The 15706-nt window shown below is 50.2% G+C and overlaps 1 gene segment (V, D, J or C); it reads left to right on the top strand.

Annotated features, from left to right (window-relative positions):
- The first annotated feature begins 10949 nt into the window (after window positions 1–10949).
- On the top strand, window positions 10950–11525 carry LOC127031732 (Ig heavy chain V region 3-like). The segment is given in 2 exon segments: window positions 10950–10995; window positions 11089–11525. Coding segments are annotated over 2 exon segments (483 nt in total).
- Window positions 11526–15706: the final 4181 nt, after the last annotated feature.

Below are 15706 nucleotides of genomic sequence, written 5' to 3' on the forward strand. Positions count from 1 at the left end.
TTGTACATTCCTGCCCCAACCCAAAGCGCAGTGAAATGAATGGGCAGCTTCCCAACAGCTCCTGTGAGCTTTGGCTCAGGTCGTGTGTTAACGCGATTCTTAAGAGCTTTTTTCCTTCTTCCTCCCCCCGCCCCAATGTCTAGTCCCAGGTTCTTCTAGTGGAGTCCGGAGGTGGAATTCAGAAGCCTGGGGGATCTCTCCGCCTCTCCTGCAAAGCCTCCAGGTTCGCCTTCAGCAGCTACCATGTGAGCTGGGTCCGGCAGGTGCCGGGAAGGGCCTGGAGTGGGTCTCACGGATATATAACGCTGCTAATAGCCACAGCACATTTTACAGTGATGCGGTTAAAGGGCGATTCACCATCTCCAGAGACGACTCCAACAGCTTGGTGTACCTGCAAATGAACAGCCTGAAAGCGGAAGACACCGGCCACTATTACTGTGCGAGAGACACAGCGATCAGAAACCACCAGCAGTGAATACAAAAACCTCCTCCTCCTCCTCGAAACATTCTGAGCGCCAGCAGAGAGCAGCTGGCACTGGCACTGCAGAGCAGCTGAGACACTGGGAAATGGAATAAGAAACAGCCAGTAATGTACCTGGGCTTCAGTCATCTCAAAATGCACATTGGCAGTTAAAGACTCGCTATGTTGAGAGAATAGCGAGGACTTTACTTGGTGGCTAGCAATGGAGAACTTGAATCCGCCTCAGTAGCTGTTGATCATTAGCTTTCTGCCCTTCAACCTGCCTCGTGAACATGAACGAAAAGAAAGAAATGCCAGATACATTATTTTAAGAGTCTATTTGCTAGAAGCTGGGAATGGGCGACAGGGGATGGATCACTGGGTGATTCACTGTTCTGTTCGTTCCCTCTGGGGCACCTGGTATTGGTCACTGTCAGTAGACAGGACACTGGGCTAGATGGACCGTTGATCTGACCCAGTCTGGCCCTTCTTATTTTATAAAAGCTCGTAGTGGAACCTCCCTAGAATTTTGCACACCATAATTTTATCACTACTTGCACAGACCTGCAGAACGCTGAATGGTGCATCTGAAGCGCATTGTCTGTCCTGAACAATTAAAGACTGCACTGCAATGCATAAGCGCAAGAGCTGAGGGACTAGTTAAAGGTTTGTCTTTGCTTCCCCAGTAATTTCATGATTCTTCCTACACACCTGGTGGGTCAGCCTGAATTCAGCTCTTTAGGATACTGCCCAAAGAAAAGACCAAACCACAAGAATATCTGGCATACCCACAAGTCTTTGCGGTGAAGGGGAAAAAGGCGAAATAGCTGAAACAGGGACAGCTGCCTATTAATAGCCTCTGTTCTCCACTTGGTTAATTCTATCTGGGTATTTTAAGGCCTCATCAATGCTGCATTTAGGATTCATTAGTGAATCTTAAAGTAGAGAAATAATTCCCATTATGCAAATCAGGAACAGCTTAAGTGAGCTAGGAACCCAAATCCAACTCTTGATAATGACTTAAATTTAGGAGCCTAAATCCCAGAGAAAATGATTAGGATTTAGGTTCCCAAATCATTTAGTTATTGTGATGAAGTGGGGGGGGTTTTCTTGGGGTTTTCTGTCTTTTCCAGGGTTTGCATGCACAGGGGGTGGGACTCAATGTACCTAGGTGTTACTGGTTTAACAAGGTGAGTGGAGAGGGAGTTTGTTGTTACAGAGGATCAGAGAGGGACTTGGGACCCCAGCCCAGGAGACACAACCGGTTCTGGCCAGTGGGAGGACAATGGGCTGCAGAGAGAGGACCCCGGTGACCTGACCAGCCAGTTCCAGCCAGAGGGGAGCTGCGAGGAGAGGGGACTCAGGCCTTCTTATTTATGACCCTGTTTACCTGGAGAGAAGACAATGGACAGAGGCGGGGCTTGAGGCCGGGGATATCAGAGACCCAGCTGGAAAGCAGGGGGGCTGGGGCTGGCGAGGGGAAGCAGGCAGAGCCCACCTGGATGCAGGGAGACTGGGATGTGCTGTTATTTTGAGAGGCCAGGCCTGAGGGCCCTGAGAGTTTCCTGTGCTGTGTTCAACTCTCAATAAACCCTCCTGTTTTATGCTGGCTGAGAGTCACTCTGGTCTACAGAACAGGGTTGCATCAGCCCCTTCCGGGGGTGAAGAGGCCCAGAGTGCGTGGACTCCCAGTATTTTCTCTCCTTGCACCCACTGACGGGGGGTGGTGGGTGGGTTTCAGCAACTAGGATATGAGCTGGGTCCGGCGGGCTCCCGGGAAGGGGCTGGAGTGGGTTTCACGCATTTACACTGATGGGAGTCAACAGTTTTACGCAGACTCCGTGAAAGGCCGATTCACCATCTCCAGGGACAACCCCAACAACCTGCTGTATCTGCAACTGACCGGCCTGAAGCCCGAGGACACCGCCCGGGATCGCTGTGCGGGACACACAGTGCGGGACGCCGGGCTGAGCTCAGACAGAAACCCGCCCTCGCTGGCTAAGCACAAACTCTCCGCTCGGGGGCGCTGCAGTTCTACAGCTCGCAGCGCAGAGACCGTGAGCGAGAAAACTCCTGTCCGCAGCTGCCCGCCTGTGACCCCCCCCACACACACACACACAGATACAGACACGGACTGACCGCGCTGTTAGCAGAGACCAGCCCCAACTCCCCCTTTCCCCAGGACACTCTGTGCCCCTCACTCCGCTCCTCCCCGCCTTTCCTCCCCTCCCCCCACCCCATTCCTCTTAGAATCCTTCAGGGGCTGCAGAAAACCGCAGCCTCTGGGATTCAGGAGAAACAAGTCCCTGCTCTAATGAGTCTTTAATTATTTATAGCAAGTGCAATAGCCTTGCAATGCCCATGTCCCCTTGGGAGCTTAGCCCTTAATGTGTACATTTCTTCACACGCCCCTAAAAATTCATCTTAAATAACGACATTCACATGACAGAAAACATACACGAGGGAAAAGGAATAGAGAGAGCAGAACACAAGGACAAAAATAAAGCTGAGCTTGCTAATGTCTCTAGCAGTGACCATTCCAGACAGGAGTAGGGAACAGACCGTGACACCCTTATGCTGACTGGCACCTTACACTGTGTATAACCCGCCTGCTGGACACAAATATTAGCGGGTGTTCAGGTATTTCTATATGATTCAGTAACATGGGACAAATTTTCACCCATCCTTATATAGCCCACAGACCCAGTGAGCTACTATCTCCCTGAAGGACCCTTCACTCTCCCAACTCCACCTCTCAAATTTTACAAAGCAGTCTCTGAAAAGCTTCTCCCACCCCCGAAGGAAGCTGAGACTGGCATCTGAGCGCACTGCCTCTCACCTAGGAGATAATATTCACAGCCTGACTGAGCAGGATTCTGCATCACGGAGTCTCTTCACCTAGGACTCTCATAACAACATAGGGGACCCTAACCCCCAAATTGCCACTAATTTAAGGTGCTGGTAGAATAATAATACATATTAATTTTGTCTTCTAGTCCAGCATTGCTAGAAAGAGTTTGATAGATTGTCTTCAGTTCTTCTAGAACAGTGGTTCTCAAACTGGGGCCATTGCTTGTGTAGGGAAAGCCCCTGGCAGGCTGGGCCGGTTTGTTTACCTGCCCCATCCACAGGTCCATCCGATCACAGCTCCCACTGGCTGCGGTTCACTGCTCCAGGCCAATAGGGGCTGCGGACAGTGGCGTGGGCTGAGGGATGTGCTGGCCACTGATTACTGCAGCCCCCATTGGCCTGGAGCAGTGATCCATGGCTAGTGGGAGCTGCGATCGGCCTGACCTGCAGACGGCAGGGCAGACAAGAGAGGGGGGCAAGAGAGGCAATTTGCCCCAGGCCCCCACAAAAGTTTCAGGGCCCCTGGAGCGGGGTCCTTCACTCACTCCAGGGGCCCCGGAAAACTCTTGTGGGGCCCGGGCCCCCGGAGCTCCTTCCGCTCCCGGTCTTTGCAGGCGGGGGATCCTTCTGCTCCAGGGCAGAAGGACCCTGCCGGCAAATTACCGCTGAAGCAGGACCCGTCGCTGAAGTGCAGCCGGGTCTTCGGTGGTAATTCGGTGGCAGGGGTCTTTCCATTCCAGGACTTGACACCGAAGTGCCCCAAAGACCTGCGGAGGGGGCCCACCACCACCGAATTACTACCGAAGACCCGGCTGCACTTCAGTGGCAGGGGGCCCCCACCATGGGTCTTCGGGGCCCTTTGGCGGCGGGTCCTGGAATGGAAAGACCCCCGCCACCAAATTACTTCTGAAATGGGGCACCCTGCCACCGAAGACCCCAGGCCCCCAGAATTCTCTGGGAGGCACTGGAAGACAGGGCAGGTAAACAAACCGGCCCAGCACACCAGGGGCTCTCTCTACACAAGCAGCATCCCCAGTTTGAGAACCACAGACCTAGCTATTCTGTAATGGCTTTTGTCATGGTATAAACCCCCACTCTGAACTTTAGTGTCCAAAAGATGGGGTACCAGCATGAATTCCTCTAAACTCAATTACCAGCTTGGAACCTGTAGTGCTGCCACCAACCAGGAATTCCAGTGCCTGGTACACTCTGGTCCCCACAAAACCTTGCCCGGGGACCCCCAAGACCCAGACCCTCTGGATTTAAACACAAGGAAAGTAAACCCTTTCCCTCACCGTTGCCTCTCCCAGGCTTCCCCTCCCTGGGTTACCCTGGAAGATCACTGTGTGATTCAAACTCCTTGAATCACAAAACAGAGAGGACAATTCACCTTCCTCCCTCCTTCTCTTTCCCCCTCCCAGACTCTTCCTGAGAGAAGGTAATCCAGGCACAGAGAGAAATCAGCCTCTCTCTCCCTCTTCCCTCCTTTCTCCCCACCAATTCCCTGGTGAATCCAGACCCAGTCCCCTGGGGTTTCACCAGAATAAAAGAACAATCAGGTTCTTAAACAAGAAAAGCTTTTAATTAAAGAGAGAAAAAACAGTAAAAATGATCTTGTAAATTTAAGATGGAATAGGTACAGGGTTTTTTAGCTATAGACACTGGGAACACCCTCCCAGCCTAAGTATACAAGTACAAACTAAAATCCTTTCAGCAAAATACCAATTTGAACTTCTTCCAACCAAATACACATTTGCAAATAAAGAAAACAAACATAAGCCTAACTCGCTTTATCTACCTAGTACTCACTAGTCTGAACTTATAAGAACCTGTATTAGAGAGACTGGAGAGAAACCTGGTTGCACGTCTGATCCCTCTGAGCCCCCAGAGTGAACAACAACCAAAACTAACAGCACAGCACAAAAACTTCCCTCCCTCCAGATTTGAAAGTATCCTGTCTCCTGATTGGTCCTCTGGTCAGGTGACAGCCAGGCTTACTGAACCTGTTAACCCTTTCCAGGCAAAGAGATATAAAGTACTTCTGTGCTATTAACTTTTCTTATCTGTTTATGACAGCTTTCCTACATAGATCTCAATGCACTGACAAAGGAGGTTCAATATAATTTCCCCCACTTTTCAAGGACATGCACATTGAGGCACTGGGAGTGTTATTTCTTGCCCAAGATCACCCATCATACTAGTAGCAGAGCCAGGAATAAACTGCTGGATTCTCAAGTACCAGGCTAATGTGCCTCCACAAGATCACACTGCTCCAAGGATCTCACAAGAGCAGAGGGACAAGCAGACAGAACTTAGTGGAAGCTTTAAGCTGTCATGGGGTAAGAGGGAAGATACTCTCCTGGACTGGTAACTGGTTAAAAAATGGGAAACAAAGGGCAGGAATGAATGGACAGTTTTCAGAATGGAGAGAGGTAAATAGTGGTGTCCCCTAGGGTCTGTACTTGGCCCAGTCCTATTCAACATATTCATCAGTGATCTGGGGAAACGGCTAAACAGTGAGCAGGCAAAACTGGTAGATGATACAAAACTGCTCAAGATAGTTAAGTCCCAGGCAGACTAGGAAGAGCTTCAGAAGGATCTCTCAGAACTGGGTGACTGGGCAACAAAATGGCAGATGAAATTCAATATTGATAAAATGCAGGGTAATGCACATTGGAAAACATCATCCCACCTATAGAATGGTGGGGTCTAAGTTAACTGTTACTGCTCAAGAAAGAGATCTTGGAGTCATCATGGACAGTTCTTTGAAAACATCAACTCCGTGTGGAGTGGCAGTGAAAAAACACAAACAGAATGCTGGGAATCATTAAGAAAGGGATAGATGATAAGACAGAAAATACCATATTGCCTCTATGTAAATCCATGGTATGCCGACACCTTCAATACTGTGTGCAGATGTGGTCACCCCTGTAGTAAAAGGAGGCCCTGAGATATAAACCTTGGTATCAGAGGCCCGGTATGAGGCCTAAGACATGAACTAAGGTAATGATCAAGACCTTGCTAACGTAAAGCAAAGTGAAGCTGTGAGCCAGAGGCAGGCCCTGCTCACAGAAGCTGGCAAGGAAAGGGCTGATGCTGCAGAAAGAGACACACCTAAAAGGTGCTGAACACCAGAGATCCAAACATTCACATACTTTTACAGTCCACACAGATAACAAGGAACAGACTGACCCATCCCAATGACAGGGCCAAAAGGGTAATACGATAGATAGAGTTGTTTTGTTCAAACCAAAATGTACAAGGTGAGAGGCAGCACCTTGCTACGTAAAAGCAGCAAAGAATCCTGTGGCACCTTATAGACTAACAGACGTTTTGGAGCATGAGCTTTCGTGGGTGAATACCCACTTCCTCAGATGCATGTCATGCATCTGAGGAAGTGGGTATTCACCCACGAAAGCTCATGCTCCAAAACGTCTGTTAGTCTATAAGGTGCCACAGGATTCTTTGCTGCTTCTACAGATCCAGACTAACACAGCTACCCTCTGATACTTGCTATGTAGAGGGGTTGCACCTCAATACGTCAGGAGTGATGTACAACTTGTGTGACATAGTTCCTCCTCTACCTTGGTGGGTCCTGCACTTCTTGGCAGATTTGCTCACCTCAGTGATCTTCCCCACAGTCTGGGTCAACTCCTCCTGTGTCTGATCAGGAGTTGGGAGGTTTGGGGGGAACCCAGGCCCACCCTCTACTCCAGATTCAAGGCCAGGGCCCTGTGGATTGCAGCTGTCTATAGTACCTCCTGTAACAGCTGCATGACAGCTACACCTCCCTGGGCTACTTCCCCATGGCCTCCTCCAAACACCTTCTTTATCCTCACCACAGGACCTTCCTCCTGGTGTCTGATAACGCTTGTACTCCTTAGTCCTCCAGCAACACAGCATCTCACTCTCAGCTCCTTCTGCCTCTTGCTCCCAGCTCCTCACACACACTTCCTCTCCTCTGACTCCCCCCTGCCTGACTGGAATGAGCTCCTTTTTAAACCCAGGTGCCCTGATTAGCCTGCCTTGATTGGCTGCAGGGGTTCTAATTAAAATAGCTATCTCCATTGCCTTCTAGAAAGATCTTAATTGGCCCCAGGTGCCTTAATTAACCTGGAGCAAGTGTCATTTGGTTACCAGGGTCCTAGGGATTTGTTTAGCCTGGGGCTAACATACCTGTTTCTCAGGACTTTACTGTAACCATCTGGCCTTGCCCCATCACACTTGTTTGTACCTGTGTATAAGAATGTATCCTTGGGGCAGTGTCTTTGTCCAGCCTAGGAGGCAGTGGAAAGTCCCGCCACTGACTGAGCTGAGTCCATTTTCAGGGAGCACATAAGTACTAGCTAGCCACACCTCAGCAGCACCTTTGACTTCTATGCTGAGGAGCTGGAGACTGTGTTTCTCTTCGACAATAATCCTGGCCAACATGCCTTCGTACCTTACTAGAGTTTGTGGTCATTGGGGGTTCTCTCGGGGTCTGCTGTGTCAGCTATCTGTGCAGAGCTGGGATAGCACACAGAGGGATCACACATGCAGCCAATTATATCAACATTGAACCGAGCAGAGCACCACACCAGTAGCATCTGATGACAGCCCCATCTCAGGAAATATATTGGAATTGGAAAAGGTTCAGAAAAGGGCAACAAAAATGATGAGGGATATGAAGCAGCTGGCATATGATGAGAGATTAATAAGACTGGGACTTTTCATCTTGGAAAAGAGACAACCAGGGGGGATATAATAGAGGTCTATAGAATCATGACTGGTTTGGGGAAAGTAAATAAGGAAGTGTTATGTACTCTTTATCATAACACAAGAACTAGGCGTCACAAAATGAAATTAATGGCCTGTAGGTTTAAAAAAAATAAAAGGAAGCATTTTTCACACAATGCACAGTCAACTTGTGGGACTCCTTGCCCAAGGATGTGATGAAGGCCAAAGAACTAGATACATTCATGGAGGATAGGTCCATCAATGGCTATTAGCCAGGATGGGTAGGGATGGTGTCTGTAGCCTCTCTTTGCCAGAAGCTGAGAAGGAGTGACAACAAGGAATAGATCACTTGATGATTCCCTGTTGTGTTCATTCCCTCTGGGGCACCTGGCATTGGCCACTGTCGGCAGTCAGGATACTGGGCTAGATGAACCTTTGATGTGACCCAGTGTGGCCATTTTTATGTTCTTGAGGTGAGCAATGAATAAGGAATTTTGTCTCTAAAAATTGTAGAGAACCCTGCAGAAATTATTCTTTGAGTGAAGTTCTACTCTTCTCCTTTGTTCACGTAACACTTTCCCACCACACCCACCTCCGGGCTCCTGAGTTTGCTGAGGGCTGAGGTCCAAGATATGTGTTGTAAAGAGGAGGAGATGCAAATTCAGTGGTTAATGTGACTCATTTTCCCCCTTTGATTAAAATTCCCTGCTTCAATGTACCGTTGCCTTGTTTTCTCCCTTCTCCCCCAGGGCCCACTCACAGGTGGTTCTGACCCAGTCGGGGCCAGTGCTGAAGAAGGCTGGAGAGACCCATACGCTGCAATGTGCCACCTGCAGGTTCACTCTGAGCAGCACCTGGATGTGTTGGTTCAGACGGGAGCTCGGGAAGGAGCTGGGGTGGCTGGCCAGGTACTATGATCCCTCCATCCACAGTTACGCCTCCTGCATCCAGGGGAGATCTGCAGCCTCCAAAGACAGCACCACTTTCTGCTTGCACATGAACAGCCTGAAAGCCGAGGACACCGCTGTGTAGAGACACTGACACCGTGAGGGGAAGCCAGTCTGGGCTCAGACAAAAACCTTCCTGGCAGCTGCAGCAGAAGCCCAGAATAGTCCCATGTTCACCTCTCAGTTCCCATGTGTGGATAGAAAGCAGGAGAAGTGAAAACACAAATCCTGGCAGCTACGTAAGGGAACAAGGCTATTCCCCAAATCCCTGTTGGTCAATGCCAGAGAGCTGGGTCGTGTCTGTTTATAGATTTATTTAACTCCCTGCCCTGTACATAGTCTCGCCTCTATTAGCCTCATCAGTGAGCTGGTCTTCACCCAATCTGAGAGCCTACGACCATGGCACATTATGGAGCCACTCACCCACCCACCCTCATCGTCTGAGCATCATTCAGTGTAACTGTCTCTGGGACATTCCCTGAGAACATTCTCTCTCTCTCTCTCCAGTGTGTGTGAATGAGTGTTGGGATATGAAAGGGAACATGAGTAGTCATGGGAATGGAGATCTGTGTCTCAGCGTGAATGCTGATACTTGTCTGAAAGTCAGTGGGAATGGAAATATTTCTGGGTTGTTTGTTTGTTTTTTGTTATCCCTCAATATTACATCCCGGGGATGGTTTAGAAACACGTAGCCTTCATGTCACACAACTTCGTTAAACACAACAAGGAGAAAGCTTCTGTCTACACGTCATTGCTTATTAATAATTAATTAACTAAATGATCTTGGTGATGATGGTCAGCAGTGATAGATTTGGTGCAGGTTGTGGTCCTGGTGCCCAGGGTCCCCAGAAGCTGGAAATGGGCGACAGGGGATAGGTCACTCAGTGATTCTCTCTCATGTTCATTCCCTCTGGAGCACCTGGCTCTGGCTACTGGTCAGGAGACAGGGCACTGGGCTAGATGGACCTTTGGTCTGACCCGGTCTGGCCCCTCTTATGCTCTTAATTATAGTTTAGGCTCCCATAGTCCTAGGCACGGTGCAAACACAGAGCATAAAACATCCCTCAGTCCTACCGAGTTTACAACCCAGTGTAAATGGAAAGTGGCGTGTGACTGGGAACAGGAATAGAAACATGAATATAAATATCAGCCGCGCAGAATCATCTTCCTTCTCTGCATCCTGAATCCTCCCTTGACTTCCCTGTAAAGAAAATCTCCCAGACACACCGCTCTCGGCCCACTAATGTCTGGGAGGCTCCACCGCAAAACCTTAACTCTGCCCTCAGACTCTCCCCCGCCAGCTTCTCCCACCCGCACGCACATGCGGGCCCCAGACCCGACCCGAAGCACGAGCCAGGCTTGCTCAGATCACGTCCCTAGTGTCACAGATCATTTCAATGGAGCCGGTCACTGCCGGGAAGGGAAAGGGGCCTCCATCCCTAATCCCTCCCAGAGCCACGGGGAATCTTCCCTCTCCAGCAAGTGGCCCAGCCCAGTGGATCCCTGCGACTCGACCCCTCCCCGGACACTGACCCCCCTGACTCGACGTTGCATGGCCCTTGTGCTCCTGGAACAGGGCTCCAGAGCTGAGTCCCCCCCAGCCCCAATATCACCTCACAATAGCCAGGCCCTCAGTTCCCGGGTGAGGAAACACTGTCACTGCAGGGAGCTGGTCATTCCTCCCAGGGGTCCGAAAGTGTCAGGAGGAGCCCAGCGCCCTGTGCTCGGCGCTGCACAAACACAGGACGGGACACTCTGACTCCTGCACCCAGAGCCCTAGGGCGAGTCACTCAGATCACTGGCAGCAGGAGTGTGTGTCTCTTATAAAGCGGTGACATGCAAATGAGGGAGACACTTCCCTGTTTAAATCTGTGCCTCTCTCTGCCCAAGCTGCACCCGGAGACACAATCCGCACCCCTGGGTCTGAGCAGTGACCAGCCAGTCCCTGAGAACTTTCCCCTCCAGCACCAGGGAAAATGGGATTTTTGCTCCTTGTGATTTTCGCTGTAGCAGCTTTGGAAGGTATTTTCCTCCTCTGAATAAGTGGCAGAGTGAGAAGGATATTGTGTTACCGCTGTTTTTATACCGATATTAATGGTCTGTCTGTATTCCCAGGTGTCCGGTCCCAGGTGCAGCTTGTGGAGTCCGGAGGGGATGTTAAAAAGCCTGGAGACTCTCTCCGCCTCTCCTGCAAAGCCTCCGGGTTCACCTTCAGCAGCTACGGCATGAGCTGGGTCCGCCAGGCTCCAGGGAAGGGGCTGGAGTGGGTCGCCTACATTTACAGCACCAGCATATACTACAGTGACTCGGTAAAAGGGCGATTCACCGTGTCCAGAGATGACCCCAACAGCCTGTTGTACCTGCAAATGACCGGCCTGAAGCCCGAGGACACCGCCCGCTATTACTGTGCGAGAGACACAGTGACACGAAACCGGTTTGTGATCAGACAAAAACCCAGGCTGCGGAACCGCCCTTCTCCCGGCAGCCGCGCGGGGGCAGCAGTGACACACACACGGCTCCGGGCTCACACAGGAGACCCGGCACCCGGGTGAATGTAACACAAACCTCCCGGCAGTTTTAACCCTTCCGTTCCCGGGCAACGTGTCTCCCCTTCCTGCCCAGAGCTCCGCTGGGTGCAGAGATCCCCTCGCTTCACCTGTGAATCCCAATCCGGAGTGAGTCCTGTTTTGAGTCTTTCTCCCCTCGCTGACCTGGCACGTTGGCTCCCCCGGGGCAAGTCTCGGTGTCAGACTCACAGGACAGCGTCTGTCGGTGTAAAGGGGACAAGCGCTTTGCGGTTCGCATCAGACCCAACAGATGGAGCGAATTCCTCCTGGGGCCAAAGCCTCCGCTGGTGTAAAGTCACAGCAGCTGCTTTCACTAGACTCGAGTAACTCCGGATTTACACCAGGGAGGCTCTGGCCCTTTCAGCAAACTGGGATGTTTAGAGGATTAACGCAGCGGAAGGTGATTAGTTCATTATAACCGATGTGAGGTCCCTCACTGTGGCATCTCGGCCCTTCACAAGCGGTTTCGCCTTTCTCCCCACAGCGCCGCCGGGAGGCCGGGAACTATCCCAGCCCCTGGTTCAGAGAGGGGAGACTGAGGCACGGAGAGATGGAGGCTGGATATGGAAATGGGCTATTCAGAGTCCGGGCCGGGCTGTGGGCAGAGATCACCCAGCTCCTGAGCAAACCCCGCTCCGCTGAGCCTGGGAATGTGGCACCGCCGGGACTTTCCCAAGTGGCTCGTGGATTGTTTTCACCCCACTGACATGTGGAAATCACCACCCGGACTCTCCGCGGGTGTCAGGGGGTGGAGCTGAGACATCCTGACCCACAGTAAAGTTCCACAATGTCACAGAGTCACCATGGAGATAACAGACCCCGCCCCTCGAACCGTGATGACATCACTCAGCGCAGTGCTGGCACTGAGGGCATTGGGGACAGTCACGTGACTAAGGGTTGTAGACAGGAACACGCTTGGATTTAATGGGGTAGCTCAGGAAGAGGCGGCTGCTGAGGGAGAAGCAGTGGCCCATTGGAGAGGGGTCAGGGGGACTAGGGTCACAGAACGCAGCTCCCACTGAATGAGAATTTGGCCCAGGACTTCTCAAAGGCTTGTGTGACATTCCCACCCTGCATTAGCTACCAGCCAATTGTCACTGTCAGGTCTCCCAGGTTACAAAAAGTTGAACCTGTTTCTCCTTGTATTCAAAGAGTTTCTGAGGCCTGATCTACACTATGCGTTTAAACCGATTTTAGCAGCGTTAAAACGATTTAACACTGCACCCGTCCACACTACGAGGCCCTTTATATCGATATAAAGAGCTATTTACATTGATTTCTGCAGTCCTCCCCTACGAGAGGAGTAGCGCTAAAAAAGGTATTACCATATCGGATTAGGATTAGTGTGGCCACAAATCGATGGTATTAGCCTCTGGGCGGTATCCCACAGTGCAACATTGTGACCGCTCTGGATAGCAATCTGAACTCGGATGCACTGGCCAGGTGGACAGGAAAAGTCCCGCAAACTTTTGAATTGCATTTCCTGTTTCGCCAGTGTGGAGAGCTGATCAGCACAGGTGACCACGCAGAGCTCATCAGCACAGGTCACAATGCAACCTCCTGAGAATCGAAAAAGAGCTCCAGCATGGACCGCATGGGAGGTACTGGATCTGATTGCTATATGGGGAGAGGATTCAGTGCTAACAGAACTCCATTCCAAAAGACGAAATGAAAAAATATTTGAAAAAATTTCCAAGGCTATGATGGAAAAAGGCCACACCAGGGACTCAGTGCAGTGCAGAGTGAAAGTTAAGGAGCTCAGACAAGCCAACCAGAAAACCAAAGCAGCAAACGGAAGGTCCGGGGCAGGGCTGAAAACATGCCACTTCTACGCTGAGCTGCATGCAATTTTAGGGGGCTGCACCACCACTACCCCACCCCGTCCGTGGACTCCGAGGTGGGGGTTGTAATCTCAACCATGGCTGAGGATTCTGCAGAGGGGGAAGATGAGGAGGAGGAGGAGGAAGAGGAGGACGACCTTGCAGCGAGCACACAGCACTCCTTTAGCCCCAACAGCCAGGATCTTTTTGTGACCCAGACGGAATAACCCTCCCAGCCCTCCCAAGCCACTAGCCCAGACAGAGAAGCCATGGAAGCGACCTCTGGTGAATGTACCTTTTGTAAATATAAAACATGGTTTAAAAGCAAGTGTTTTTTAATGATTGATTTGCCATGAGGGCTTGGGATGCATTTGCGGCCAGTAAAGTTACTGGAAAAGTTTGTTAACATGTCTGGGGATGGAGCGGAAATCCTCCAGGGACATCTCCATGAAGCACTCCTGGAGGTATTCCAAAAGCCTTTGCAGAAGGTTTCTGGGCAAGGCAGTCTTGTTCCGTCCACCATGGCAGGACATTTTACCACGCCATGCATGTAGCAAGTAACCGGGTATCATTGCATGACAAAGCCTAGCTGCATATGGTCCCAGTGATTGCTGGCATTCAAGAAACATCTGTTCTTTATCTCGCTCTGTTATCCTCAGCAGAGTGATATTGTTCACGGTAACCTGGTTGAAAATCAGGAATTTAATTAAGGGGACAGAAATGGCCATTTTCCTACTGGGCTGTTGCTTAAAAGAAATCCTTCCTTGCACATAGCCAAGTGGGAGGAGGGGAGGAAGGATAGCGTTGAGCTTTTTTGCATTTGGCTAGCAGGAATCTTCTCCAGAAACCCAATAGTACCAGCCACGTGGTGGGGGGGGGAAAGGGAGGTGATTAGCAGTGATCTTCCATGATACCAGCCATGCGGTGGGGGGAAGGGTTAAGCAATCATCCTAGAGAATTGGATGGGGGAGTGTTGGCTTCTGCTGCTGCATGTTAACAGGAAAGAAGCATCAGAGGGCACTGTGTATATGAAGGCTGGAGAAGCCGAAAAACAATGGCTTACCATGGCCGCATGCAAGCTGAATTCTGATGCCCGAACCTGCATCCGTGAGATCTGTAACACCTGTCAGGAAAATCTACCCCCTCCCTTTTTATAACAGATCTAATCCGTTATATAAATCATATAAATTAATTATAGGCCTAATGTACTAACACAGAAGAAATAAGTTGCCAACATAATCATTGCGGAACTACCCTCCCAAAAGGCAGTTTCATTATACACAAACCATAATTATGCTGCTAGCATAAAAAAAAAATTCCCCTAAAAACCAGCTCACCACTGCCCTATAGTAACACATAAAAAGGCCTACGTTAGCATAAATAATCTAAGTATCAGCATAGCAACAGCTGGCCAAAATTGGAAACTGAACACTGGATACTAAGTCCCAAGGGGCCTTACAAGGCAGGTCAGCTAGACCGCAAGTAGGGTAACTGCTGTCAGGGTCTTCTGGCAGTCACAAAAACATCCTTAAAAAAGTAAAAAATAAAAGCTTGCAATTTTTCACCTACCATATAAAAAATAATGTTAATTGCTTTACGAAAATGTATGTCATATAATTGCCAAATAAGGTTATGATTTATGTGTAAGCACATATGCTAATTTGTGGTTTTACGCTTTATAAGCTGTGGCAAAATTAAGTTCGGGAGAGCGGCTTAATCCTTACTAGGGGACACGCTGTCTCTCCATGTGTGCACGCATGTATTAATAATTTCTCAATAAAAGGAGCCTCAGGCTGTCTGATCAATTAACAAGGTGGTGGTCTTTTCCCCGACATTCTGGTGCCGTGACTCGGATGCCACAAGGGGGCTTTCCTGGACCAGAAGACCCTCGGGCAGCCCGTCCCAACCCCGGGCCCACCAGGTAAGAGACCTTTTGAAATCTCTGTGGGGTTTGGTGATGGACTGGGCCGTGGGCTCTGGTTTGGGGTAAGTCACAAGCTGGCTCAGAACTGTTAATCATCAGACAGACCTGACATCCTTTCTCAGGTTCCCGTCCCGATTCGCAAGTCCCGACGATACTCTAGAGTCTCCCGTCCCGTCCCAAGAACCGGCTCTGCAAGGAAAGACCCATAGAAGCCAGTAACGGCCAATGAATAACATCACTAACTTTACTAACTCCACTAGTGCATGGGCTGTTCTCAACAGTTATTGGAATTTGGACCAACCCCAGGGTTTGCTCTTGTTCTTGGGAGGGGTAATTTTGTTTGTCCTTTTAATGTTGTGTTGGAAACCGAAGTTCTAAGTGCTGTGTGCTAAAAAAGGCCAGACAGCCGGAGTGAACGATAA

This window comes from Gopherus flavomarginatus, chromosome 11, assembly GCF_025201925.1.
Source record: "Gopherus flavomarginatus isolate rGopFla2 chromosome 11, rGopFla2.mat.asm, whole genome shotgun sequence".
In the NCBI taxonomy this organism is placed as follows: Eukaryota; Metazoa; Chordata; order Testudines; family Testudinidae; genus Gopherus; species Gopherus flavomarginatus.